This window comes from Melanerpes formicivorus, unplaced genomic scaffold, assembly GCF_026170545.1.
Source record: "Melanerpes formicivorus ecotype bairdi unplaced genomic scaffold, bMelFor1.0.p_v2 SCAF_12, whole genome shotgun sequence".
In the NCBI taxonomy this organism is placed as follows: domain Eukaryota; kingdom Metazoa; phylum Chordata; class Aves; order Piciformes; family Picidae; genus Melanerpes; species Melanerpes formicivorus.
Genome location: NW_027142364.1, coordinates 17,075,015 through 17,101,305, shown reverse-complemented (window position 1 = coordinate 17,101,305; position 26,291 = coordinate 17,075,015). Strand labels below are relative to the sequence as shown.

General features: G+C 45.8%; 2 protein-coding genes across 2 annotated transcripts; one reads left to right on the top strand and one right to left on the bottom strand.

Moving 5' to 3' along the window:
• Window positions 1-665: 665 nt before the first annotated feature.
• Window positions 666-4,026, top strand: CCDC195 (coiled-coil domain containing 195). The gene is made up of 3 exons (XM_068145688.1): window positions 666-930; window positions 2,054-2,315; window positions 3,894-4,026. The coding sequence occupies exons 1-3, from the start codon at window positions 666-668 to the stop codon at window positions 4,024-4,026; spliced, it is 660 nt and encodes a 219-aa protein (XP_068001789.1).
• A 1,891-nt stretch (window positions 4,027-5,917) lies between these two features.
• Window positions 5,918-25,882, bottom strand: LOC137444676 (guanylate cyclase soluble subunit beta-2-like). The gene is made up of 16 exons (XM_068145687.1): window positions 25,628-25,882; window positions 24,665-24,780; window positions 23,509-23,603; window positions 22,526-22,686; window positions 22,080-22,179; window positions 20,709-20,929; window positions 20,516-20,621; window positions 19,670-19,773; window positions 17,970-18,186; window positions 16,090-16,410; window positions 15,112-15,260; window positions 11,722-11,868; window positions 11,300-11,454; window positions 9,287-9,501; window positions 9,075-9,197; window positions 5,918-8,316 (listed from the first exon to the last, which is right to left on the bottom strand). The coding sequence occupies exons 1-16, from the start codon at window positions 25,880-25,882 to the stop codon at window positions 8,165-8,167; spliced, it is 2,637 nt and encodes an 878-aa protein (XP_068001788.1). The 3' UTR covers window positions 5,918-8,164.
• Window positions 25,883-26,291: the final 409 nt, after the last annotated feature.

Here is a 26,291-nt window from a genome sequence, read left to right as displayed (position 1 = left end):
CCAGTCTGCCTCTCCTTACACTCTGGGGATACTGGCACAGGCAGTCTGCTCCAGCAAGCCTTGCTGGGGCCCCAAAGAAGGGACAGTGGTCTCTGCTGAGTCCTTCCAGGAGAGCTTTAGTTCAACTGGATCATCTCTCAGGCAGTAACAGTGACTCACACCATATCAGCTTGCATTTGGGGATTTCATCTTCCTTGGAGAAATTGCAAATTCTTTTGCAGATGTGCCGAGTGAAAATGATTTCTTCAGAGCTGGGGGAGACGAATTGTTGCCCTTCCTTCTGTGCCATGGAGGTGATCCCTGGCCAAAGGAAAAGGGCTCTGTCCTCTTCGATCCTTCTGGAGGAACCCAAAGGCCAAGACAAGTGAGTGGGCAGGAGAGAGGGCAGGTTTTCTGATGGTGCATTGATAATGTGTTGACAGTGATTTGTGCAGCACGTAAGAGGCCACCTCTGCTCTGGAAAATGAGCCCCTGGATGAATAAATCATGGGCCCTCTCCTAGCAACTTGACAGCTCAATGAGCCCTCCTTGGTGAAGGTGACTGGCTAATCCCTGCATGCAGGGAGGGACTTCTGTTCTCTGGAGGCTTTTAAGGGCAAGGTCTGCCTGCCACCAGTTTAGGAGCTTCTCTCTATGGCAGGAGCTGTGCCACACAGCGTGGGACCATGGAGGGCAATGCACACCTCCTCCAGCTCATCCGCAAGATGCGTTCCCAAATCAACAAGCTGGAGAGAGAAAACAGGGCCCTGAGGGGAGAGCTGCAGCTCTGCAGGCAGAGAGCTGTGCCACCAGAGAGACAGGCAGCGAGAGGATGTGGGAAGAGTGATGTGGGAAGCCTTGACAACGATGGGGAAAGCCCAGCTGACTCTCCAGCAGCCCTTCATGGAAGCATTGTGACCAGTCCTGCCCTGGCACCAAAGGAGCAGACAGGTACCAAAGAGCCAGGGCTGTCCATGGCACCCACTGGTGCTGCCCATGTGGGATCTCCCAGTTCCCTGTCTGCAGTGAACGGGACATAAGGATGAGCTGTCTGTCTAACTTGGTGGAAGAGCTCTGGCATCCTTCAGTGCCCACACCCATCCCCTGTGTCTTATTCTGTGACCTTTTTAAGGGGTTACCTGCATCCCTCAAGCTGAGCTTAGTGGAGTATTTTCCTGCTGCTCAAAGAGATCAATTCAAAGAGTTCAGTTTGTCTTTGTTTAAGCAGTATTTGACTTCTTGGCCTTAGTGTGCCCTGTTGAGTTGCAAGAGCCATCACAGTTCAGGTGCTCCACAGGGCTGGTGGCTGACCTGGCCTCATCTGCACAACAGCCTCCTGGAGAGGTCCAGGTCATGGAGAAATGTCCCCATGAGTTTTGACAGAGAGAAGTCAATGAAAATGAATCAGTTAAGAGGCTGAGCAGTGCAGGTGGATTTACATGATGCTACATGAAGGCTGCACTTAAATAATGCCTACTGCCAAGCCCTCCGAGCTCAGTGGTGTCTTAAACTGGGGCTGCAGGGGGCTATGGATGGCATCATCTTGGGAATAGCTGACTGGTCTTTTGCCAGGGGTGAAATGTATGCAAAGGGTTTCCCAACCTTTTGACTTGTCCTTTCCATCTGCCTTTTGGGGAAGAAAGGTGGGATCCAAAGGGGCTGTTTGGCCTCCTCTGCCTTTTGGCTTTTGCACATGCAAAATGGAGGTAAAAAGGATGGATGGGGCCAGACACATGTCAGTGGTGCCCAGCAACAGGATAAGGGATAATGGGCACCAACTGGAACCCAGGAAGTTCCATGTGAACATAAAGAGAACATTCTTTCCTGTGTGGGTCTGGAGCCCTGGGTCAGGCTGCCCATAGAGGTTGGGGAGTCTCCTTCTCTGGAGAAATTCCAAACCCACCTGGGCAACCTGCTCTGGGTGACCCTGCTTTAGTAGGGAGCTTGGATTAGATAATCTCCAGAGGTCCCTTCCAACTCCTACTGTCCTGGGGTTCTGTGAAAATACCTGGAGGATATCTGAATGCTGATTCTTATTATTGTTCTTAGCTCTGCTTCTGTCTCTGCTCCTCAGACAGCACTATGACCGTGCGGCGCTACCCCACCACTTCACCAGCCCCTGCTCCTTTCAGCATCGCATCTCATCGAGCCAGCAAGAGACCTCCAAGCAATGGACTACTGGATATGCCAGGCAGTGCCCTCCCACCAGCCCCTCCTGCTGCAGCTCAGTTCACCCATAGAGAGGAGAAGGGGCTTGAAAAACCACTGACCAGCTGCCTCTCCTGCAGTCATTCCAGCAAACTGAAGCTGTTTCGGGAGCATGTCTACAAGTGCAGGTGGGTCCAGTTTGCCCTCACAGTATCATCTGCCTGGGTTGTTTGCAGGTTTCACCTAGTATTGTATATGGACATTGTTTTGGGGTTTAGTTCATGGTTGGCTAAATCTTTGTTTGCATGTATATGGGCATTGAGTAGGCAGGAGACCTCTTTGGGGTAAGTTGCCCTGCTCCTCCTTGCCACGAGTGGAGTTTGCTGGTGCTGGCAGATTAAATTCATTGTAGAAAGGGGAGGATGAGGTGGGAAGTATGGAGAGCTTTTTGGTTCCATTAAACTTGGCTGCAGCACTCTGCCTGGTTTTAAAAGGGGGTTTTAACTTTGGGCAAAAACTGTGGAGATATCAAGGAAGCCTGAACCATGCTTTTGGAAGTGTGCTCAATATAGCTGATGGACTCAGATGTCCTCTGTCACATTCCCCTGCAACTGAAGCATTGCAATGTAATGCTTTCAGCCATGAGAGAAGTATCCACAGGTGAGCTTCTAAATTAAGTGAAGTGGCTGCTGGATAAGCCCCAAGTGTCTCTGCTCAGTGATGAGAAGCTTTTCAACACAGGGTAGCAATCAAAGGTAGAAGCACAGCCCCACACACTCCCTCTCAAACCTGGGTAGGAGCCCACCTCCAGGCTGAGAGGCTGGAGGGCACCAAGGGGTCAGTTCTTCGTGGGCACCTAGGTTTTATTTAGACTAAACCTTTATTTAGAATAAACCAAACCAGGTTGGAAGAGACCTTCAAGATCATTGTGTCCAACCCCTCAACCAATCCAACCCACCTAATCAACTAACCCATGGCACCAAGCACCCCGTCAAGTCTCCCCCTGAACACCTCCAATGATGGTGACTCCACCACCTCCTTGGGCAGCCCATTCCAATGGGCAATCACTCTCTCTGTATAGAACTTTTTCTTGTAAGGACTTGACTGGTCTAGGGCACAAGTCTTTGGAGGAGTGGCTATGGGAACTGGGATAGTTCAGCCTAGAGGAAAGAAGCTCAGGGGAGACCTTCTCACTTGCTACAACTACCTGAAAGGAGGTTGGAGCAAGGCAAGGAACAAGCCATAGAACAAGAGGGAACAGCATCAAGTTGCATGGGGAGAGGATTAGGTTGGGACAATTTCTTTCCCAGAATGATTGTCAGGCCCTGAACCAGGCTGCCCAGGGAAGTGGTGGAGGCACCATTCCTGGAGAGGTTAAAAAACATCTGTAGATGTGGCGCTGAGGGACATGGTTTAGTGGTGACTTAGTGGTGCTGGGTTACTGTTTGGATTTGATGATCTCAAAGGTCTTTTCCAACTGAAATGCTTCTGTGATGCTTGGGTAAAGCATAAAACACAGTTAATGAATATAAAGAGACACTTTTTCACTTTGAGGGTGATAGAGCCCTGGAACAGCACTGGGCAACCTGCTGTGGGTGACTGTACTTTAGCAGGAGGATTGGACTAAATGGTCCTCGGAAGTCCTGCCTCCATGCAGCCTGCAAGTGCAGAAAGCATTTGCCTTTTGCTTGCTGGGTCGGTTTTGAACTTTCTTTGCATGTTTTATACATTTGTAATCCTCATCATGCTTTCTCATCTTTCTGCAGGGGTAAAGTAAAGGCCGTTAGTTTCCTCTTACCAGTGGATATGCCATCACATGCTGAAAAGCAAGGCTCCCTCAAAAGCCCTCCAAATCAGAACACAAAACAGCTAACCACCATCACTGAAAAGGATATGTGAGCTGGTGAATTTTTAAAGGCCTATTGACTCTCAAGATAAATCAGCCTTAAATGATAGCTATGTGTCAGGTTGCCTTCCTGCAAAATGCTTTGGCAGAGTGCCTGCCCAGCATCACCCAGCCTATGTCTCGGGTCACTGCCCCCATGTTTAGCATGGAAATGGAAGCCATGACAAAGCCAGCTGGGATGAAGCCACATGATAGCAAAGGTACCTCCACAAATAGCTTCTGTGCAATGTATCTTAAGGATCTCTTACCTCAGGACTGCTGTTAAGAGGGTGTGGAAGCTAGGTTTGGTGTGTCAAACCAGCAAGAACCATGTCACCACTTGTGCTTGACGATGTCCTTGCCAGAAAGGTATTGGATGTGAAGGACAAAATAAGGCATATTAAGCAGCCTGTGAGTCTTTCTGTGTCTGTAAAACCTTAGAACTTCACAGTGCTGGCACAGTAAAGTTAAGAAAGCGTCACAGAGTCAGTTATTGTCACTCTAGATTTCCACAAAGCTTGGCAGTGACTGTTTAAGTCCATTTGGAGCTCACCTCTAAGGGAGAGTAGGAAGATCAGTGTGAAAATGTGACTACAAACCTGGTTCTGACCTGGTGTGTTCATCCAGCTAGAGACTAAAGGCTGCACACCAAGTCAAATTAGAAACAGTGGACTTTTTCAGGAATGGCTCCTCAGAGCAGCTTGAATTAAAAGTCATTAACAGAAAATCAGCAAATAGGGACAAAATAAATGTGAGAAAGAATTGCAGACAGCTTGTGGAGAATGAGGAGTCGTTGTTAGTCATAGTGATATCAGTAGAAACAGTGTCCCATGTGTTTGTTGTGATTACAGGTATTTATGGAATCAAAGTACTGCAGATTATGACTTCTTTATGTACAGGCAGTGCTGAGGGCTGAATGTTGTACAGAGAATGCATGAAGAGTAGATGTCTGTACCGATTACTTTAAGAAGCATTTTCACCTCATTGTCTACTCTTAACCTCTTGAGCTTTCAGAATGTGGTAGAGATAAATCCTTTCTGGATTGCCCACGGTGTTGTGTGCTTGTATAAAAACCTGTGCTCCTTCTTTTCTTCTAATTATGTTTGCATGAGATTCACCATGCTTTGTGTATTTGAGTGCACTTTTAATATACTCTCAGCAACAAAGCATTTCCATTTCACTGCTGGTTTGGTATGGGTTGTTTTGTTGCTGTTGTCTTGGGTTGGGTTTTTTGTTTGTTGGGTTGTTTTTTTTTTTGTTTGGGGTGTTCTGTTTTGGGGGGGTTGGTTGTTTGGGGTTTTTTGGGGTGGGTGGGTGTTTTGTTGTTGTGGGGGTTGGATTGTTTGTTTGTTTGTTTTGTGGGGTTTTGGGTGCATTTTTATGGCCGGTTGCACTGTAATGGCAGAAGTGATGAATGAATGGCTCCCAGAAAAGGAGGTCTCCGTTTGGAGAGTTCACTGAATGTCTCATTTGAGATGTCATTTACAGAGAAGTACTTTTTAAATGCTTTAAACAAAGCTCCACTGTCAGAAGCTAGACCCTGGGTATGTGTTAAGTACCTAAATCTGGTGGATTTTACTAAGCAAAGTACCAACAAACATCTTTGAACATCCGGCTTCTAGACCTTTAAGGCACCCAAGTGTTGGCCAATTCATGTTTGAACATCAGATTTAATGACTTGGGAGTCCATATGCTTTGGACAGCATTTGAAAGTCTCAGCTTTGAAGTTTTCTAAGCCAGATTTCCATGAAGCAACAGTTGGGAATGCTCTTCTCCCACTCTTTTTGGGTCCATTCAGTGTGGATTGGTCACTGGCACCAAGACTGCACATGACAGTGTCATTTGTGGTGCTGATTCTGATGTCACACAAATACACACAACTGTACTTGTACAGTCAAGAAATTAATTTATTAGAGATAGAACGGTCTTTTGCCTCCTTATAGGGAAAAAAAGCAGCAAAGGTGGAAGAGGAAACAAGGAAAGCAGTCACTGCCAGATGGTAGTTGGGGTACTGATGGAAACATTTATTGCTGAATGATACTTTGAAGGCTTCACACAGATTTAAGAACACATGATGAGGATGCACAGGCACAGTTTTCAAGCAGTTGTGCAGATATGAACTAGGTCTGCATTTCCAGGAGAACCAGATGGTAGCAGAGGCCACAGGAAAAACAGCTGAGCACATCAGTTTCACCACAGTAGAGTACGACATGACTTAACGTGGAGCACTTACTGGTGATCAAAACACTCCAATATTAAGCATTCAGAGATTGTTCACCCTCACCCAAACAATGAACAGCGTCTAGATAACAAAATCCTTAGCAATCAGTCAATCAATCCTGCCCTTCTTAGAAGGCCACTTCTCAGCATGGTGCTGCTGGGTCAAACCCACTCACTGTACTCTGTTTCACATTGTAGAGTGGTCTCAAAGCACACAAATGGATTTCTTCTAGATGAAACTAAGTCAAGGAATAAAGGTGAAACTTGGGTATTATGTGTCTGAGAGTAGCACACTGTTAAATGTCTAAAATCTTGATACTTGACATAAAAATAAATGAAACTAAGCCTTATAAAGTGCTCCAATAGCTAACAGGTATTCAGGGTATGGGACCACACTGAGAAGCCTCTGAAATACCTATAATGTGGACAAACAGCATTGATGGTCTTGCTCTCCAAGTCCTCCTCTCCTGCTCGGCACTGCTGACACAGCTGTAGAGCACCCAGAGGAGTTGCTCTCCCAGAGCTTTAAAGAGAACATTTAAACAGGTGAAATTTCATCTTTTTATATTGGAGAGGGGAGGAAGTGCCTTTCATCAGTCCTGTTTTGCTGTCTGGTGTTTAAAGAGCTTCACTCTTGCCACAGACGCAGAATGGAAACGTGGTGCTCCAGTCTGCAACAGAAGAGCAACATTATCACCTTCTCCAGTGAGTTCTTGCTCAAATGGTTGCATCCTTAGACCATAAATCCACGTCCAAAGTTGGTGTGGGGGGCATCTCCTGCCAAAGTCACCCAGCACAAGCTCATTCCAACTACTCCAAGGAGTGAAGGCCCGTTTTAGGATGTGTCAAGTTGTCCACAACCCTTAAAACCACTGTCTTTTTTGCTCCTACATCTTAAATCCCTGACAGGTGAACTTCAAAGCTTTCTCTGCCATTTCTGGTCAGGCGCAGTCTAAGGATGCATCAGCATGGAGGTAACTCAGCTGAGAAGCTTCTGACACCAGGTGAGTGATAGTGATCTTTAATGCTGTTATTTTCAGTGAAGAACATTAATTCCAGCACTGACAGCCTCCCTCTGCAGTCCTGATACTTTGTTTTTGTTTAGCTGAGTTAAGAAAATGAGAAATAGACTTGCAACTCATTTGAAGGTCTTGAGGAGTCCTTCAGTGCTGTGATGAATTTGATGCTGCATAACTCCACTACGTGCATGTCCTTCCACAATCACCTAAGCCCAGCATAGACAGCTGATTCAGAGCACACAGATGGGGGTTTACTTGTGGGTGCTATAAAGCACAGAGTATTTGCTCTTCAGGGTGGAAAAATGGAGGTTGTGTTGGATCTTTCTGCACTTCTACTGCACAATGCCTTCACCCAATGAAAGACCTGCAAAGAGATTAAACTGTCATTGCAGCTAGAAGGCAGCTCCAACTATGCCAACCTCACACAGGGAAGCTGTTGGCTGTGCTGAAGTCCAGACAGATGGTCACTTCAGGGAATGTCTCTTTTATGGCAAGTGCTTGCTTGAGAAGGAGTATTTCTAGCTGGATGAGTCACCTCCTTCTCTATTGCTGCATAAGATACCACAAAGTGGGTTTCACATGGGAATATTCACAGACACGGCAGAGGCTGAAAAATACATCTTCAAAGCTTCTTGGGGTGGTTTGTACATGACAGATGTCGATTGATTCGAGAACAAAAATGATCCTCCACGGTCTTCTGTCGGCTGACAATGGTGATGAAATGGCTTTTTGCTTTTATTTCTTGGCTGGAGTTTTGTTGTGGGGGGGGGGGGTTCTTCTCGGTTTTGGTTTTGTTACAAAAAATCATGTGATACTTTATATACAAAATCAGTCTCACAGCAGGAAAACACACTAAATCATAACAAAATGGCTCTGTTTAAAAAAACAAAAGAAAAGGAAAACAGCAAGAAACTTAGAGCAGAGTGCAAAAATTAGAGCGAACGTTTCCAATCTGTGGCTCTTCGGCGGCGGGTTTGACTCTTCCCCGGTTTGGAGGACAAGGACCATCGTCTGCCTGCTGGTTGCCATGGAGACTCCCATCGCCTTTGGAATCATGAGTTTTGCCTGCAAGGAAACACTCTGTCAGTGTGAGTTTTCAGTAAGTGTAGAGGTTTGCTTGTTAGCACGTCACAGACTAGATTAACTCCCACCACAGAGCGGATTAACCACCCCATCAAAGCGGGTGGGAGAGAAGGGAGCTAAAATATTTTCTATCAGTCAGTGCCAACAGAGTCAGTCTGTGTAAGGTTCACAAAGCACCTCAATAGAATTACAGGAGTGGCTGTATTAGATTAGACTTTTAGAGCATCAAATCTGTTATCTCAGAGAATGAACTTTGGTCACAGGACATGGGCATGGCGATAAATCCTTCTGAACCCTTGCAACTGAGAGGCCTGAGGACCTCCAGGCTTCACAGCCAGTGAGGTGTTGCCTTCTCAGCCTCGACTTAGTAATGGTTTCCCCATACCTACAAATAATGACAGCAGTTCTAGGAACAGATGCATGCATGAACAATCAGGACTGGTCTTGTGAAGACCTCTTTAACATTGGCCTGTTCTGCTGGTGCTACCTAAAAGACTTGGAAATTTGACAGCCATGCCAGTTTCCTTCTCCCTCATGCACAATTTACACCTGGGATGCTCTGGAAGTGAATTTGTTTGGCCTCCAAGAGCATGCGGAATGGTTGGTTTCCCTAACATGAGCAGGCTGGCATGAATTTCTGGCTTGAGTAAAACAATGGTTATTCAGAAGAGGAATGCAGTGAAGCTCCTCAGTTCCTTCCTTGTTCTGTTGTCTTTGCTACTTAGTGACAAAAGACCTACCTGTTAAGTTTGCAATTTTTGCTTGATTTCTTCTTGTGAGGCTGTTTGGTGCATCTGTGGGACCATCACTGTACTTCATGGCAATGGCTGGGGTCTGGTCCTTCTCTGGCTGAGTCTGAGCAACTGAAAGAAGAAAAGCAAAAGGTTGCTTAACTGAGTTGTATGAGTTTTCATTTGTTCAAGGAGGGGCTTTAGACTCAAGTTGACTCTACCTGTCTGATGACAACTTGGTATTGCTTCAGCCCTTCCTTCTTGAAAGGACTGAACAGATTCAGGGCCAGAATCTAAGTCTTTCACTGGCCTTCCCATAATCTCATTCTCAGTTGCAGTTTTGTTTCTGATGAGAAAGTATGTGTGCATTTTCCCCTTGCCTTTTACTTCTATTTCTCCTCTTTCAGTCATCTCAAAATTCTTGTATTTTAGGCATCTAAAATATCAGAGGCAAAAATGACACAGGCAAATTCAGGATTAGCAAAACCACTGATGGTTTAGAGCAGCTATTGTAATCTAAGGGATCAAATCACAACAGCCTGGGAAAATGAGTATTGATCTGTGAACAGCTGAGGGGTTGTTTCAACTGTTTGTCCAAGCCTGCTGTGCTTTCATAGCTTCACACGTGCAGCCTGATCAAAAATCAATGGATCACAGTCAAGTAGTTCAGTATGATGGAGGGTTCTCATTGACCAGCAAAGAGAAATTAAAACTGAGGCAGGCAGTGTTGGTTAGAGAGAACCACCTCCAGACATTTCAGTGAGGTTCATCATGCAAAGCCAGACTGACTGTTCCCAGCTGCCACCTTCATGTGTCCAAAAATGGCTTACAAGAGGACTTGATTTTCATTGGAGCTGACCTGAGGCTGACCAGCCTGTAGTTCCCTAGCCTGGCTCCTTGCTATTTTTCCATATAAGTGTAAAATCTTGCTTTCTTCAGCTGCTTTCTTCAACTGATCTTCCTGACCTTCTAAAAAAGGACAGTCAGCATTACTGTGATGCCAACCCCCAGCTTTCTCATCACCTTTGGAGGCATCCCAACTGCTCCCATACATTTCTGTAGACTGAGATTTCTCCAAAGACCCCTGATCTGATCATCTTCTAATTCTGGCACTTCCCATACTCCTTGAACCCTGACTGTAGGGGCAAGGACCTTGAAGACCTCATAGAGGCCTGGAGTCACTCAGCTTTTATTCAGGGCAGTGTCTCTAAATCAGAGCAGCTCTACCTCTCCATTTGTACTTTTCTGCTAAGACAGCAGAAACTCCTCTTGCTGCTGTTCACTCTTCCTTCCCATAGACTCCAGCTTTCCTAGCAGAATTAGAATCATTTTGGTTGGAAAACACCTTTAAGATCATCAAGTCCAACCATTAGTCCTATGTACCAAGGATCATTCCCGTGTGCCCAGACAATGGTTTTAGTGCTTGCCTTCACTTCCACCTCTCACATACAGAAAAATCTTGAAAATGCAGCACTGAATTTTTAGTGGCATGAGTTTTAGAAAAGTAAATGGCATGCTGCACAAACAGGATTGTGGTTTCTGCAGTTAATCCTTACTAAGTGCCAATAAAACTACTTCACCACAACTTGTGCTGAGTCTGGGAGACTTTTAGTCAGAGATTTAAGCCTTTTGTTATGCAAGATGTCCAATTAAATGTTCTCTCTTTCCAGCAGCTACGTCACTCTTGTTACTTCCAAATAAGTAACAATTATTTTGTCCCATATTTTGCACTTGAGGATCAAAAGCCCCCAACCATCTGTCTCCATATGCAAGTGTGTCTGAAATAATCAGAACATACCATAGAATCACAGAACAGTTTGGGTTGGAAGGCACCTCCAGGATCATCCAGTTCCAGCTCCCTTATACTAGACCAGGTTGCTCAAGGCCACATCCAACCTGCCTTTGAACATTTCCAGGTTTGGACCCTTCAGAACTTCCCTGGGCAGCCTGTTCCAGTGCCTCACCACCCTCACGGAGGAGATTTTTTTCCTAGTGTCTAATCCAAATCTGTCCTCTTCCAGTTTGAAGCCCTTAGCCCTTGTCCTGTCACTGTTTGGTTTCTGGGGTTTTGTGTGTGTGTTTGGTTGTGAGTTTTTTGGTTTGGGGTTTTTATTAAGGAAGCTGAGTAAATCAGTGACTCCAGGCAGTACTATCTACACTGCAGTCTGAAGCTATCAAGGCAGTGGTTTTAAGCACAGCTTTTAACAGGTAACATTTCCATCATAGGTACTCACTGGTAGGCACTGGAGCTCAGGTGGATCTTACTTGGGACACCATGGCTCTCCATCCTGGAAGCTATATTCACCGTGTCTCCAAACAAGCAATAACGAGGCATCTTTTCTCCAACAACTCCAGCCAAGACAGGACCTGTATGGATCCCAACTCTTATCTTTGCAAAGACATAAAACACCCCCCAAAAACATCACTTGTTATTTAACATTCTTCTTAATGCTATCCAGCCAATCAAAAGTTCATCCCAGCATAACCCTTGGACACCAGTAAAACATTCAATATCCACAGGGAATGGTTCTGCATGAGAAATGTACCCATGTGGGCCTTGCCCAAAGCCACAGAGGAGTCAGAAGAAGCTCTTTGATGTCTTCTTGCAATACATTAAGCACAGACACACACCCACATCTTAGTGTTAACAACTTACTTGGATAGGACTTCCAGAGACTGGGTTCTGCACTCCTTTAGCTGCTATTATCATCCCCAAGGCAAAGTTGGCAACTCGCTCGGCGTGAGTGGGTACAGGCACAGGGACCCCACCTACTACCATATAGGCATCTCCAATTGTCTCCACCTTTAATTGAGAGGGACAAGTGTGTGAGCACACCATCTAGAGCTAGCTTAGGTTAGTGTTTTGCTGCTTGGGAGCTCTTCTCATCTCCATGAAGTCCTTTCTTCTAAAAGATGGTCCTGGCCACTAAAAAGCTCAAACACATGTGAGGTTCCTTGAGAGAGATCCTGTCATTGCCTCTGCACTGAAAAGTTCAATGTGTTCTGTCTGTGAGATCCTGTCAAGCAAGGGATGGAAGTGTCAGACTTCCTTTTGCCCAAGGTAGGCTTATAAGCAAGGAGCTATCTCCAGGCACAGGCTCCTCAGCCAGGAGGTTATCTGGTAGCTGAATACTATTAATTAGCTCTGAGTCACAACTGGTGTTAAAATCATACTTCTCTTTAAAACAGATTTCTGGTTTAAAAGTCACAATAAAGCAAAGGGAGTCTATTCAGATCTAGTGGAAGACATCCTTGCTCACTGCAGGGGGGCTGGACTAAATAACCTTTAAAGGTCCCTTCTAACCCAAACCATCCTCTGATTCTATCATTCTATGATTATTATTGAAGGGTGGTTAGTGGCTCAGTTGGTAGCGCGTAAGACCCTTAATGGGAAGGTTGTGAGTTCAAGCCTGCAGTGGGCAGTAGTGTCCTCCCTACTCTAGTCATGAGGTCTGTGGTGACAGGTTGGACTCGATGATCTTTGAGGTCTCTTCCAACCTTAGTGATACTGAACACTGAATACATTAAATTAAGACCCCTCCAATCTTCAGCATGTCAGGGACTGCAAAGTATGAACTGAGCAGTTCAGGAGCATCCTTCCTTACAGCCAGCTGCTTTCCCACTACGTGCTGCAGTCTCTGAGAAAAAGCCTAAAGGGCTCATCCTCCTTCAGACACTTTGAGATGCCTAGTAACTTCATAAGGGTGCTGGAACCCTGGACCAGGCTGCCCAGAGAGGCTGTGGAGTCTTCTTCTCTGGAGAGATTCCAAACCTGCCTGGCCATGATCCTGGGCAACCTGCTCTGAGTCACCCTGCTTTAGCTGGAGTGTTGGAGAGATGATCTCCAGAGATCCCTTCCAACCCCTACCTTTCAGGGACTCTGTGAACTTGGGGAGACACTCGACAAGTTAAGGGACTCTGTGACTCTTTGAGGCACTGGAGAAATACTTTGTGGGTTGTCCCTGTACAGGAGCTTTCACTTGGAATAGAATAGGAATTGAGAATTCTCAGGTGTTGAAAATTCACTGTTAAAAACTGCCATGAGGTAAGGAGATGTTCTAAAATGGTCTTATGGAACTTCACTGTTACATTTGCCCTCAGTAAATAAGAGATTGGTTTTAATTAGATTAATTGAATTCCTTGAAGATGAACACCAAAAGGAGAGCAGAAATATAATTTCATCTTTGGATTTGCACATTATTAACATAGTGATTTAAAGCCATTCAGCAAGTGAAGTCTGGAGAAATGTGTTCCCGCACGTGCCCTCTGTCAGACACCCAACCCCACAGCAGTTTGCTGGAACAGATTAAAAACAACTCTAAAAAGCTGCTAATGCAAATAGATGCCCTAATTATTTCTGGGCCATAGTAGGGGGGGTTTAATTTAACAAGATTTATTCAGAGCTTCAGATGTTTATAAGCTTGGGCCAAGTTTCTTTGATCAATTTTGATATTTCATTTCTCTCTCAGTCTTGTCCTCCTCTCTGTACCCCCGTAACCCCCTTCAATATTAATAGGAGTTATATGCAGGCATCCAAAGGAGATTATGATAGTGACAGGTAATTTACTCATGATGGATGTTTAGGACAGAATGTGATGCTAATTTATCTTCACATCTGTGGACCATATCCTGGATGCTTCAATTATTGAAGACAGCTTCCTTGCCCAGGCAGAAATGCCGCTGATTTCCTAGTGCCCTTTATTGTGGGATGAGCTGCACACCTTGCCAAGGAAAGGCAGGAATGAGAGGTGGGTCTCTGCTATTTCTGCCTTCCCAAATATTTAATAAGCTCAGGATAGAAATGTAGGACCTGCTCTTCAGTACATCAAATCTGGGTAGATCTGGAGGTCTTAATAATGCCATTATTCCGTGTCAACCAGCGCTCTGATCCTTCCAGCAAGGTTTGGAGACAACGCATGCACCACAGCCTAGATCTAATCAGTGCTCTTTGGGATCAGCAGGAGATCACAGAATCTCAGCATGGTGGTGATTGTAAATGACTTCTGGAGATAACTAGTCCAAGCCCCCTGCTAAAGCCAAGTCACCCAGAGCAGCTTGCCTGGGATAACATCCAGGTGGATTTGGAAACTCTCAGGAGGAGGAGACACCACAACCTCTCTGGGCAGCATGCTCCAGTGCTCTAGCACCCTCACAGGAAAGTTTTTCCTTGTGTTCAGATGGAACCTCCTGGGTTCCAGTTTGTGCCTATTGTCCCTCGTCCTGACACTGGGCACCACTGAAAATAGTCTGACGCCCTGTCCTTTAGACATTGATCAGCATTGATCAGTCTTCTCCAAGCCAAGCAGCCCCAGATCTCTCAGCCTCTTCTCCTCACAGAGATGGTCCAGTCTCCTCAGCATCTTCTTAGCCTCCACTGGACTATCTCCAGGAGTGCCCTGTCTCTCTTGAACCAGTAAGCATGGAACTGTATGCATTACTACAGAAGTGGCCTCACTAAGGCAGAGTAGAGGGGAAGGAGAACCCCCCTTGACCTGCTGGTCACACTCTTATCTCTGTTATTGCCTATGATCTCCATGAAGCAAAACAAAGTCAAGGCATCATCTGGGTACTGTTTATAATGTACTTTTCCACCAAAGGAGACACTTAATTACATAGTGTCCTATTTACAACAGGCTGGGATAAAAGTACTAGGAGAGTAAGTCAAATTGGTCCATAAATGGGTATCTGTCATATTGGGTAGGCATTGGAGAGAGGAGAGAATATGGATGCATGATGTAAGGGAAAAGAGCCATTCTGGTGTTAGCATTGTGGGAAGAGATTCTAGCAGATGCTACACTCCACTCCATTCCACTCCTGTGTGACAATTTTAAACCTTTTATGTTTGGGGTGTATTTTTTTTGGCCACTACAAATATTCAGCATTTTGCAGTTTATCAAAAGTTGTGCTGAGGGGAAGAAGAAGAGATTTAAGTGCATTTAAAGAAAGAACCAACAACAGTAAGAGAAAAAACCCCAAACCAAACCCAAACAACAATAGCATGTTTTCCCCCAGCCTATTTCTCCAGCCTTTATGGCCCAGCACGTACCTTGTAGACATCGTGCACCGTGGTCAGCCTGTCAAACCGCAGGTACATGGAATTCAGCATGAGGACAATCTGAATTGGCTCACACTGGGCACAAATGTTGGTGAAGGTCACAACGTCACTGAATAAGATGGTGCACTCCTTGAACTCTCCTGTGAGCAAAAAGGCCAGCAGTAAGTACGAGTAGTGGGTGAACCAGCAGGACATCTGTTTTCTCACTATGCTTTTAGGACCTCTGAGATACCAGTTGTAATGCCCTCTTACAGGTGCTGTTATGAAGAGAGATGTTGGTAGAGGAGTATATCAAATGTAAGAGTCATCACACATCTCAAACAAGCCAGACATCTGAGTACATCCCTTTGGCCAGCTATCATCAGGATAGGTGGAGCTCTTCACCCCTCACTTCATATATGTGCTTACTGAAGGGAATTTAAGCATATTCTTCCTTGCTATCTTTAACAGCAATGGGAATCATGATGATTCTAGGCTTATAGAGAGACTTTTCAGGATATTAGGTTGTCTCATGAGGAGAAGCTGAGAGACCTGGGGCTCTTTAACCTGAAGAAGATTGAGAGGGGATCTTCTCAATGCTTATCTAAAGGACAGGTCGCAGGAGGATATGGGACCAGGCTCTTTTCAGCAGTGCCCAGCAACAGCACAAAGGGCTGAGGGCACAAACTGAAACCCAGGAGGTTCCATCTCAACATGTGGAAAAACTTCTTTCCTGTGAGGATACTGGAGCACTTCTTTGTTGTGGAGTCTCCTTCTGTGGAGAGATTCCAAATCTGCCTGGACACAATTCCGGGCAATCTGCTCTAGGTGACCCTGCTATGGCAGGGGTGTTGGACTAGATGATACCCAGAGGTGGTCCCTTCCAACCCTTACCAATCTGTGGGACTGTCATAGAGGGACTAAGAGTATTTCCTAGTAAAGACCAGTTCCTTCCTTCTTTTTGTTTTAGACTGCATCTTGTTCATTCACCTGCCTCAACTTGCTTCCCCTCCTTCAGCTGGTTGGCCACATGCTGAGGAAGCATGGCATAGAGCAGAGCCTCAGTCTTTTTCTTCTCTTCCTCTAGGTGCTTGGAGAGTATCCTCAGCTCTTCCTTCTTCCTCTCTAGCTGGTTGGAGAGCTCCATCTCCGCCAGTCGCTGCTGGTTGAGAAGAATCAAGTCCCTGGTCACGTCGTGAGGGGCGATGTCCGCAATGTGCATCTGGCGCTCCTCCAGCTCATGCAATGTGCGGAGCAAAGGAGAGCAGAGATAGAGCATGCATTGCAGGGGCTCCATCCAGATCATCTGGCCTGTTTGAAATAAGCATTAGCAAGAGTGTTCAGCAGCATGGACTTTCACATGATGCTCAGCATGTTAACTTTAGGGGATGAGTTCCAAGGACAGTGGTTTTTTTTGTAGGGTCTGGGTCATCACAGGAATGACTCTGTGTCCTGAAATTCGAGGTGGACTTGTCTGGGAGAGGTACACTGGGCAATTAAAATCAGGACCCCAAAAGCAGTGACTTACTCACTGAAGCTGCTAGGCAGAGAAAGGAGATAGAATAGACTAGAGGGCCATTTTATAAAGGCATGTTGAATGGCAAGCAATGGTTTTAAACTGGAAGAAGCTCCATTTAGATCGCATATTAGGAAGAAATTTTTCACCAGGGGGATGGTGAGGCATTGGAACAGTTTGCCCAGACAAGCTATGGAGGCTCCAGCCCTGGAAATACTCAAAGCCAGGTTGGATGGGGCCTTGAAGAACCTGGTCTAGTAGGGGGTGTCCCAGCCCATGGCAGGTGGGAACTAGATGATTTTTAAGGTCCCTTCCAACCCAAACTATTCTATGATTCTGTAAGTCCAAGGTACTCAGTGCCTTCTTTGCTTCAGCCTTTCCTGGCAAGAACCAACTTTCCAGAATCTCAGGGTCCTGAGACCCACAGGAAAATCTAGAGTGATGAAGACCTGCTATCAGCACAGGAGGTTCAGGTTAGTAAATACTTAAGCAAAGTGGCTATACAGAAGTCCATGAGACCTGATGCATTGCTTCCAGGAGTGCTAAGAGAGCAGGTCAGCATCATTGCATGGCCAATCTCAATTAGTTTTGGAAGTCATGGTGACAGGAGGAGGTTCCTGAAGAAACTAAATGTCAAAGGTTGGAGGGCCTGGGAAAGCTTGGAACATCTGTCATACCAGAAGTTAAGAGAGCTTGGGTTGTTCAGCCTAGAGAAGACAAGCCTCAAGGGTAACTAAATACCTAATAGTTGGGAGTGACAAATACTTTTCTCAGGGGTATCCAATAAAGGACAAGAGACAAGGACACTAACTGAAATGCAGGAATTCCACTTCAAACTTTGTATCTTAAGGGTGGTTAAACATTGGATTGGGTCACTCTGGGAGGACATGGTCCTGAGTAACCTGCTCTGATTTAACCTCCTCTGAGTGAGGACTAGACAATCTGCAGAGGTCCCTTCCAAAACCAACCCTGTGACTCTGTGACTGAGACTAGAGGTGGTTCAGATGACAATGCAATCCTCCCTTGGCCTTGTCCCTATTCCTCAGGAAGCCTGTAGAGGTGCAGGGTTTGAAGCATTAGATAAACACTGTCTAAGCCTTTCAAAAGGGAGCACAGCTGTTAGTTCTGTTTGAAAGCCTTCAAAATCTAGTGAGGAAATAGCAGAATTTATCTACAAGCATCCTAAGGTACTGTTTCTCCAAACAGAACCATCTAATCCTCTCCTCACTGCACAAAGATAAAGCCATTTACAGGACTTATGTGAAGCCAGGAGTCTGTGGAAAGGCATTAGTTCAACTCCAGCATAATTACTGATTTAATACAAGCATTTATGCTGTTGAAATCAGTGAAGTACCTCTCAGCTCTAGCATTGGCCGATGTTTCCATGACTCTGGCATCATCTCTCTTCTGGTCTGGAAAACAAATTGGCTGTTGATGAATTTCTGAATGCTAGAAATGGTGAAGGGCACTTCTGGGTGTATGATGCAGAAATATTGATCCAAGCAGATGCCCATGGTCTGAAGGCCAGGCACGATCTTTTGAATGCTCACCCCAGCTTGCTTCACTCTGAGCTTAAAAAGAAAACATGGACAACAGGTTATAATGCATACCCTGTTTGGGTCCAGGCCAAGCTGAAGCTGGCCACTGTTTGTACATGCACAAACACATAGCCTTGCTGCTCGATGGGGCTTATTTCTGGGCTCATTCTCTATTTTCTTACTGTATTATTACAAAGCTTTTAAGGAGGGTGCTCCATAGCCAAACAAAGCCCCTTGGAAAGGAACGTTATTACCCAAATGCCTTTCCCTCTCAACTGTTAAAAACAAAGCAAAACTGTCTGCTGTTACCCCTGCCTGCTTTTGTGAGGGTCTAACAAAGAGCATTCCAGGTAGCTGCAAGAGGAAATGAGATACCAGAGCACATCTCACATTCCAAGAAGAAAGTAACTGGCATAAAACATCCTGCTAAATATTAATTTTCTACTGGGTGCCACGGTCTACCTGCCCTTAACCATAGCTGTCTAAAGGCTTAGTCATTCTCTCATAAGGTCGTAACACCTGCAGAACTGTCCACTCTTGTCATCAGAGTTAGTGAAGCTCTAACCTGGCTACAACTAATGGGTGTAGGACTTGCCCCTTCACCACACTAGTAATTTCATCAAATTGTGCAGACTGGCTGTCTTGAAATGTTTAAAACTCTGAACTTTGGCTAATAAGGCCAGTGGCACAGTGCAGACTATGTGCTCTGGAATCTCTGTCAGCATGATGCCAAAACATGTTCCTTGAGTATCTGTGTTCAGCTTTCTTCTGTCCATTCTCAGCTTCTCCTGGTTTCTCCTGCCCTAAACTAATATTCTCTGCCCAGAACTGGGAGCAAGAGGAACAGTAGCTTGGTGGGAGTCTAGGCTCGGTGGAAATCAGTCACAGGGCAGTCCCTGACAAGGGATGGACAATTCCATTGCTGCAGAGTGTGTGTGCACATGAGAGGAGAGTCAGTCCTCCTCCAGAAGATATTTTAGAATCTAGTTCCTACTAGATGGGGTTGCATGCTGCCTGATTTAGTAGGCAGCTGAGTTTTCCTAGCCAGAAGTATGTAGGAGTAGACTTAGGAAGCATTTAGAGCCTCTCAGCTGCCAAGAAAGTCTTATGAAAGCTTTTGAATAGATCAGTAACTGGGGGAGGAAAGGGTGACTAGCTTTAAGTACAAAGTCACTTCAAAGGATGAGTTGTGTCCATCCCACATCCTAGGACAGGAAGGTGGTCAGGAACCTCAGATAATTCTCTTTGGTGATGGATAGACTGCTGCAGTAAACCTCATTTCAGACATGGCAATCTCAGTAACCAAAGGAGATTCTGATCTGAAATGATCCAGATCTAGCTGATTGAAGGCACTTTTACTGCATGTCTCTGTACAGAGTGTCTTCTGCAGAACCTATAAATGTGTGGGCACTGGTTTCAGAGCATGCACAGCACTGAACTGCAGGGCAGGCAAAACAGAAGGAAGTTGCTATATGGTTTATGCAACCTCGAGGCCCTTCCCACATGCTTGTCCTACCTCTTTGTCAAAAACCATATGAAAAGGAAGTCCATTGCAAAATGTTTTTGTGTCAATCCAGAGGCTCTTGGGATAGACAGGATCAAATCCTCTCAGGAGCTTACCTGTGGCAAGATAAACATGTAATTTTTAATCAGGTTGCACCTCATAAAACCAGTCATTTTTTAGCACTCAGTGGGACAGGACCCTATATCATGAGTGAAAACTGTGGGGGTCCAGAAATGTGTCTACATCTGTGCTAAATACTTTTCAGTTTTAAACACTGATGATTAGCAAGTAATCTGAGTTAGCTGAGAGTTTAGAACTTAACCACACAAAAAGCACCCAAGGCTCCTTAGAGTGCATGTCAAATGCATGAGGGCGCTGGAGCACTGGAAGCAGCTGCCCAGAGAAGTGGTGCAGTGTCCCTCTCTGAGCATGGGTATGATCCTGGGCAACCTGCTCTAGCAGGGGGGTTGGACTAGATGATCCCCAGACGTCCCTTCCACTGCCCACCAAGCTCAGATTCTGTGATAACTGTGGAAAGGAGCAAGAGCTGCCAGGTTAAAAACACCCCTTCAAAGACATCATCTTAGACCAAGTCAAGTTGAAGAACACTTTTCAGAAGCAAGCCCTGTTTAACAGACAAAAGTGACAGGTCATACATCATTTACGTAAGCACGCTTATCATCTGCAATTTTTCCTTGATTCCCAAGGTCTAACCCAAAGAATCTTAACCAGATATGTTCTGAGAAGAGCCTGAGGGAGAATGAATGGATGTGTGGCTGGAGACAAGGTGGCTTTTACTGACTGCCTTACTGAGGAAACTCAGAAGTCATGACAATCTCCCCCTGAACCACCTCTCACCTTTTCCTAATGTGATTATTCCTCTTATTGTTTTCCAGTGACTTTTCTTGACAGGACAAACAGAGCTCCCTCTGTCTTTAGCTATATTCTTGGCTTTTTCAAGGTCCTGTTGAAATAAATGGAAGTGGAAGGTCAGGATTGTTTTTATTTTAATCATATTTTAATAACATAGTGATAGTGAATATCATAATACCTCTTTATTTGCTTGGTTCTCAACTTGCTTTTCAGAGTCATCAAGATATTGAGATGGACATGAAAATTCACCTCTTTCCTTGTATGAAAATACAGGGTTTTGAGTAACAAGAAAAACAATGTGTTCTTTTTTCCCAGTTCTTTCTTCTTCTTCTGTTTGGTTGACTATTTCCATTGAAATCTCAATGTTAAAGAAATCCAGGGCTGCTGCACCGATGATTCCTGAAGGGAAAACAGACGAAAAAGCATTGTCAGGAACAAGCCCTTGAGATTTTCCCTTCTGGAGTGCCCACAGTGGGATTCCACTGCTTCAGAAATCACTCTTCCAAAGGACTCCAGAAGAAGAATGCAACCTGTGCTATTCCTATGACTATGGCCATGATCAGAATATGTGAGTAGAAGATAAGCTTTAAGTTACTGCTGCTTTTGCCTCGTCTGCTGACAAATAGTTATTTTCCCTAGAAGAAGCTCAGCAGGACACCTGAAGAGCGTGTCCAAATAGTCACACATAGCAGTAATATGAATTCCCATTAACCCAGAAAGTGCAGTGGGTTTAAAGAGATGCTGCTCTAACAATCTGTTTCAGTGGCTGCTGAGTATATTCTCTGGAAAGGAAGGAAATATCTTTCCTGAAGATGCACAATCAGTCCCCTCATTCCTGCTTGGCTGTTAAGCAAAATACTGGGCACTGACATGGAAAGCTCTGTCTGAAATTCCAATGAGTTCTGTGCTTCAACAGGAATATGAAATAAGATATAGCAAAGGGGGAAGTTTTGCTGGGCTTCTAAATTCACCAGCATCTATGAAAGAAAGGACTATGGACTGCTCTGAAAGGCTTACAGCTGTTTAACCTTGTGGAGGCTCCTGGAAATGATGGTAAAAGCCTTAGTTTTGAGCAAGATTCAATAGGAGTTTTAGAAATTCTGTGTATTTATTACTTGTGGATGGATGGGTGGATAGATGTCTTCAAATCAACTATAATAACTGCTTCAGTGTAATGCAAGGAGAATGAGTCACTGAGAACTAATCAACAGCTGGACTTGGACAGTTAGACAACAGTTAGACAACAGGGACTTTAATTTTTCTTCCAGGAAGAGAATTCTATGGGAGTTCTGTACCAGGAATGGATACTTATGGGCTGGGCTGTCACAATGTAAACCTTGTTGGAAGCTGCTGGGAGTTAGCAGTAATCAGGTAGTAGAGAAACACTGAGGTCAGTATCTTGTGACTAAATCCTATCACGCTTCAATACCATGGACAGTCCTCACCTGAGAGAAGATTCTCAAACCTGAAAGAAGCACAACTGCAAACACATGCTTGCTCTGTGTGTACTGCATCACATCACTCTCTACACTGTATTCCATCCCATTACCTGGCACAATGTGGCACAGACCTCTTCTGTCTGAATAGTAATGTAGATGCATTGACCCATCTTCATTCTTTTCTACTCGAAAAGATGGTGCATTCATCTCCTGAAGGAAAACAGGGAGGGGGGGGAAACAACTCTCAGCCTCTTATTCTGATAGAAAATATTGTTGAGTTCCACCTGGACAAAAGCCTCCAGGTTTTAGTAAAATAAGCAGTAATATGAATAAGCTGAAAACCAGAAAATTGGATGTGCTCACCCTTGAAAGAAAAATCAACTGTCCACTAGAGCCAAGGCACTAAAGGACTATTCAGAAAGAATTGCACTGATATTTTTCAGTACTCAGTTTCAAAACATCTTTTTCCATTATGCATTTACAACTGTGAGATGCTGTGTTACCAACTCTGACAAAATCCAGCCACACCTGCCCAGTAATTCATACTTGGACTTGCCTGGTAAGAAAGAGACAGGTAGCTGTGGAGTGCATCCAGGTTCTCTATGAACTCGTAGAGGTTTCCACCCAGTGTCCTCAGCATGTGGTCATACCCTGAACGTTTGCAGAACTCAAAGAAATACTCTCCAAACTCTCTCAGAACTACGTCAGCAGGAACACCTGGCAAAAATAAAAGGAAAGATTAATCAATAACCAGGAGCCAGCAATATTTTGTTATGGCCAAGAAGGGAAATGGTATCTTGGAGTGCGTTAAGAAGAGTGCAACCAGCAAGTCGAGGGAGGTTCTCTTCCCTCTCTACTCTGCCTTAGTGAGGCCACATCTGGAGTATTGCATCCAGTTCATGGCTCCCCAGTTTAAGAGAAGGAACTATTGGAGGCAGTCCAGCAGAATCTACAAAAATGATGAAGGGGCTGGAGCATCTCTCTGCAAAGGAAAGGCTGAGAGCCCTGGACCTGTTTAGCCTGGAGAAGACTGAGAGGGAGTCTTACCAATGCTGATCAATCTGTAAAGAACGAGGGGCAACAGGATGGGGGTGGACTCTTTCCAGTGATGCCCTGTGACAGGACAAGGGGCAACAGGTACAAACTTGAGCTCAAGAGACTCCATGTGAACATAAGGAGAAAATTCCTTCCTGTGAGGGTGCCAGAGCCCTATAACAACTTGCATAGAGAGGTTGTGGAGTCTGCTTCTCTGGAGAGATTCCAAACCCTCACTGGGTGCCATTTTGCCATCATGCTCTGAATGACCCTGTTTTAGCAGAGAGGTTGGACAAATGATCTCCAGAGCTTCCTTCCAACTCCTGAAATTCTGTAATAAGAAAGCATTGCAAATTCTTGAAATACTGTCAGGTGGGTTAGGAGTGAAGGCAGAAAATGTGCAACATGAGGAGGGCATTCCAATGAATACAGGAGGCTACATCCTGGGTTGCAGTCTCAGGCTTGAATCAGAGTGGTTCACTTTCGAGGCACAGTGACACATACCTAATATTTTACAGGCTTTGTCAACAAGCTGCATTGTGATCTCATCTTTGTAAACCTCAAAAGTCAAGAAAGAATCCTGGACACCGGCCTGCAGTCTGCAAAAGATAAGACAATATTCTGGTTTCAGCAGTGCAGTAAATAAAACATACTTAGGCTACCTCATTGGCTGTCACCAAGAAGGACAAAGGGTGATGGTTTTAAACTGAAGAGGTGAGATTTCGACCAGGTACAAAGGAGAAACTTTTTTAGCACTGAGGGTGTTGAGACACTGACCAGAGGGGTGGTAAAACCCCACCCCTGGAAACATTCCAGTCAGGTTGTCGCATCTCTGAGCAACCTGATCTAGTTGAAGATGTCCCTGCTCACTTCAAGGGGCTTGGACGAGATGGCCTTTAAAGGTCCCTTCCAACCCAAACCATTCTATGATTATTAGCACTGTTTCCTTCTAACCCCCTCCTTAAGCTCCTTCAAGCTTTGCATTAGAACACTCTACTTGCCTGAATGGGTTAAGAGTGTTGCTTTGACATGGCTGGATGGTGCTCTTTTGTGTTATGGTGAACTCTTTCAAGGATTAGGGCACCATTCTGTAGGGAGCTACACCAAGGAAGTGTTTGTCTTTTTGTCTGCTGGCTTGTCGTTCACTGTGGCCTCTTGGGTCTCCTCAGATTTACACCAAACCTTGTTGATATTTTATGCTGGATTCAATGGCTGTTGCATCTGTGTGTCTAAGTGTCACTTACACATCTTTATGTCTTGGAAAATAGCACACAATAAAGATAAACCCAGAGCAGATACTATATTTAGCTGCTTTTCTGAGGCTACTGGAGTTACACTGGCTCCACGTCAAGGATGACATCTTTTCAGTGTAATTACTTCTCAGTATTGTCACAGTGCGCCAGCGAGGCTATTGCACAATTGTCTATGAGACTAAATGTCATCCTTAATTATCTGATATAACAAATTAATTGGGAGAAATTAGTATCAGAGTTTCAAGTGTTACAAGGTAAGAAACTCTTGCTTTTGCCCTCCTAGTTACTTCAAATGATTGCTTGAGATAGACATCAGCTGCCATTTACAGGTGAGAAATGGGAGTGTTCTGCTGCTAAATTCCTGAGCAGCTCCTTTCAACACTCTACATTTCTTGGGAACATCTTACCTTAATTTTTCCCATGTTTCTTCACCATACTTCTCAACCACCAGAGACTTCAGGCATGTATTTATAAATCCATACTGCAAAAGCAAGAGATGAACATGCAGAGAGACACCGATGTTCTAAGAGCAGCCCAAACCTGCCTCCTCTTTGTGTTTCAGAAGCTGCTGCTAATTTTCTGTTGCAAAAGAGAAAGGAACAACGTTTGACAGCCATTATGCCTGTCAGTGAACAGCGCAGCCGTTCACTCAACGTTCAGCAAACCACAGCAGGATGCATTTGATGCTGTTTTGCAGATGAGGAACCATGGGAGACCGGATGAGGACCCAGGTCAGGGCTCTGCCATGCAGCCTGGAGCATGGCCCATCAGCATCCACTCATCTCTGCAGCGTCAGGAGGTAAGTTTAGCTTTGCCACGATGGTTGTTTTTCATGTTAGCACTCAGAGATCGTATGCTGAGAATGGGGAAAATGTTAACAGATTAAGTAGAACTATTAACCAGAGCTATGGCAGCAGCGGCAGCCTAAAGGAGATGTGGTCGAGAGCCCCAGAGCCATGTGGGTCAGCAGCCCGCCTTAGCCACAGCAAGCCGGCTGCTCTCTAAGGCCGGGGACCGACAGGAGCTTGTCGTCCTAAACTAGAGCAGTCTCTCTGTCCCCGACCAGAGCTGGCTGTCCCCGGATGGAGCTGTGTCTGTTCCCAGCCAGAACTGTCTGCCTGTCCCCTAATGGAACTGTCTGTCCGCGGCTGGAGCTGTCTGACCACGGCAGGAGCTGCCTGTGCTTGACCAGAGCTGGCTGTCTGTCCTGGCTCACCCTCGCTCCCCTCTCTGCAGCCAGCCCAGCACTGCCCGGGGCTCTGGCAGGATCTGAACCTCTTCACTTGACCCTGCAGCCCCCCGCCGGCTCTGGACCCCCTCCCTGCCCCACTGGCCGCTCCACAGCCACCGCGCCGCCCCCCACCGCTCACCATCCTGCCGCCGCCTCCCCTCCGCCGGGCTCCGGCCGCGGCTGCCGGCTCCGCTCCCGCCCCGCTGCCCGCCCGGGGGGCGGCGGCTCGGCCAGGTTCGGCCCCGCGGTGGGTGACAACCGGTGGCTGCTGGCAGAGGTTCGAGGCTTTTCCTGCTCCTCCCGTGCGCCTGGCCTGCGTGGGAAACGCGCTGGTTTGGTAGTTGCCGATGTTGCAGAAACTGAGCGATGCTGAAGAGCATCTCGGTAAAATCATAGAATCAAGGGCTGGCATGGGTTGGAAGGGATATTTAGAGGTCACTTAGTCACATCCTCCTGCAGTCAGCAGAGACATCTCCAACTAGGGCAGGTTGCCCAGAGCCCCATCCCACCCGACCTGAATGTTTCCAGCAATGGGGCATCCACCTCCTCTCAGGGCAACCCGGGACGGCGTCTCACCACCCTCAGTGGACGACATCACTGACAGGACTGCAGGTCATGGCAAGTTTCCCTGTCGTGGTTCTCTGCTGCTGGCATGGGCAGGTGGGACATGGTATGATTAAACCCACCTTAGACTCAGCTGGACAGCAGCCAGGCTCACCAAGTCCCAATCTCCCAAGACCTGGGGGTGTGTGACAAGATGGGAAGATGTCTCATGCTCAGGGCTTTCTTAAAGCTATGCTCAA

Excerpts from the sequence above, each read along its gene's own strand:
- CCDC195 (XM_068145688.1), top strand. The coding sequence starts at position 666 with ATGGAGGGCAATGCACACCTCCTCCAGCTCATCCGCAAGATGCGTTCC. Across the intron at positions 931-2,053 it reads GGCACCAAAGGAGCAGACAG|ACAGCACTATGACCGTGCGG; the intron begins GTACCAAAGAGC and ends TCTGCTCCTCAG. Across the intron at positions 2,316-3,893 it reads GAGCATGTCTACAAGTGCAG|GGGTAAAGTAAAGGCCGTTA; the intron begins GTGGGTCCAGTT and ends ATCTTTCTGCAG.
- LOC137444676 (XM_068145687.1), bottom strand. The coding sequence starts at position 25,882 with ATGATTTTACCGAGATGCTCTTCAGCATCGCTCAGTTTCTGCAACATC. Across the intron at positions 22,180-22,525 it reads ACCTGTCTCTTTCTTACCAG|GAGATGAATGCACCATCTTT; the intron begins GCAAGTCCAAGT and ends GTTTTCCTTCAG. Across the intron at positions 20,622-20,708 it reads AGAACCAAGCAAATAAAGAG|GACCTTGAAAAAGCCAAGAA; the intron begins GTATTATGATAT and ends TTATTTCAACAG.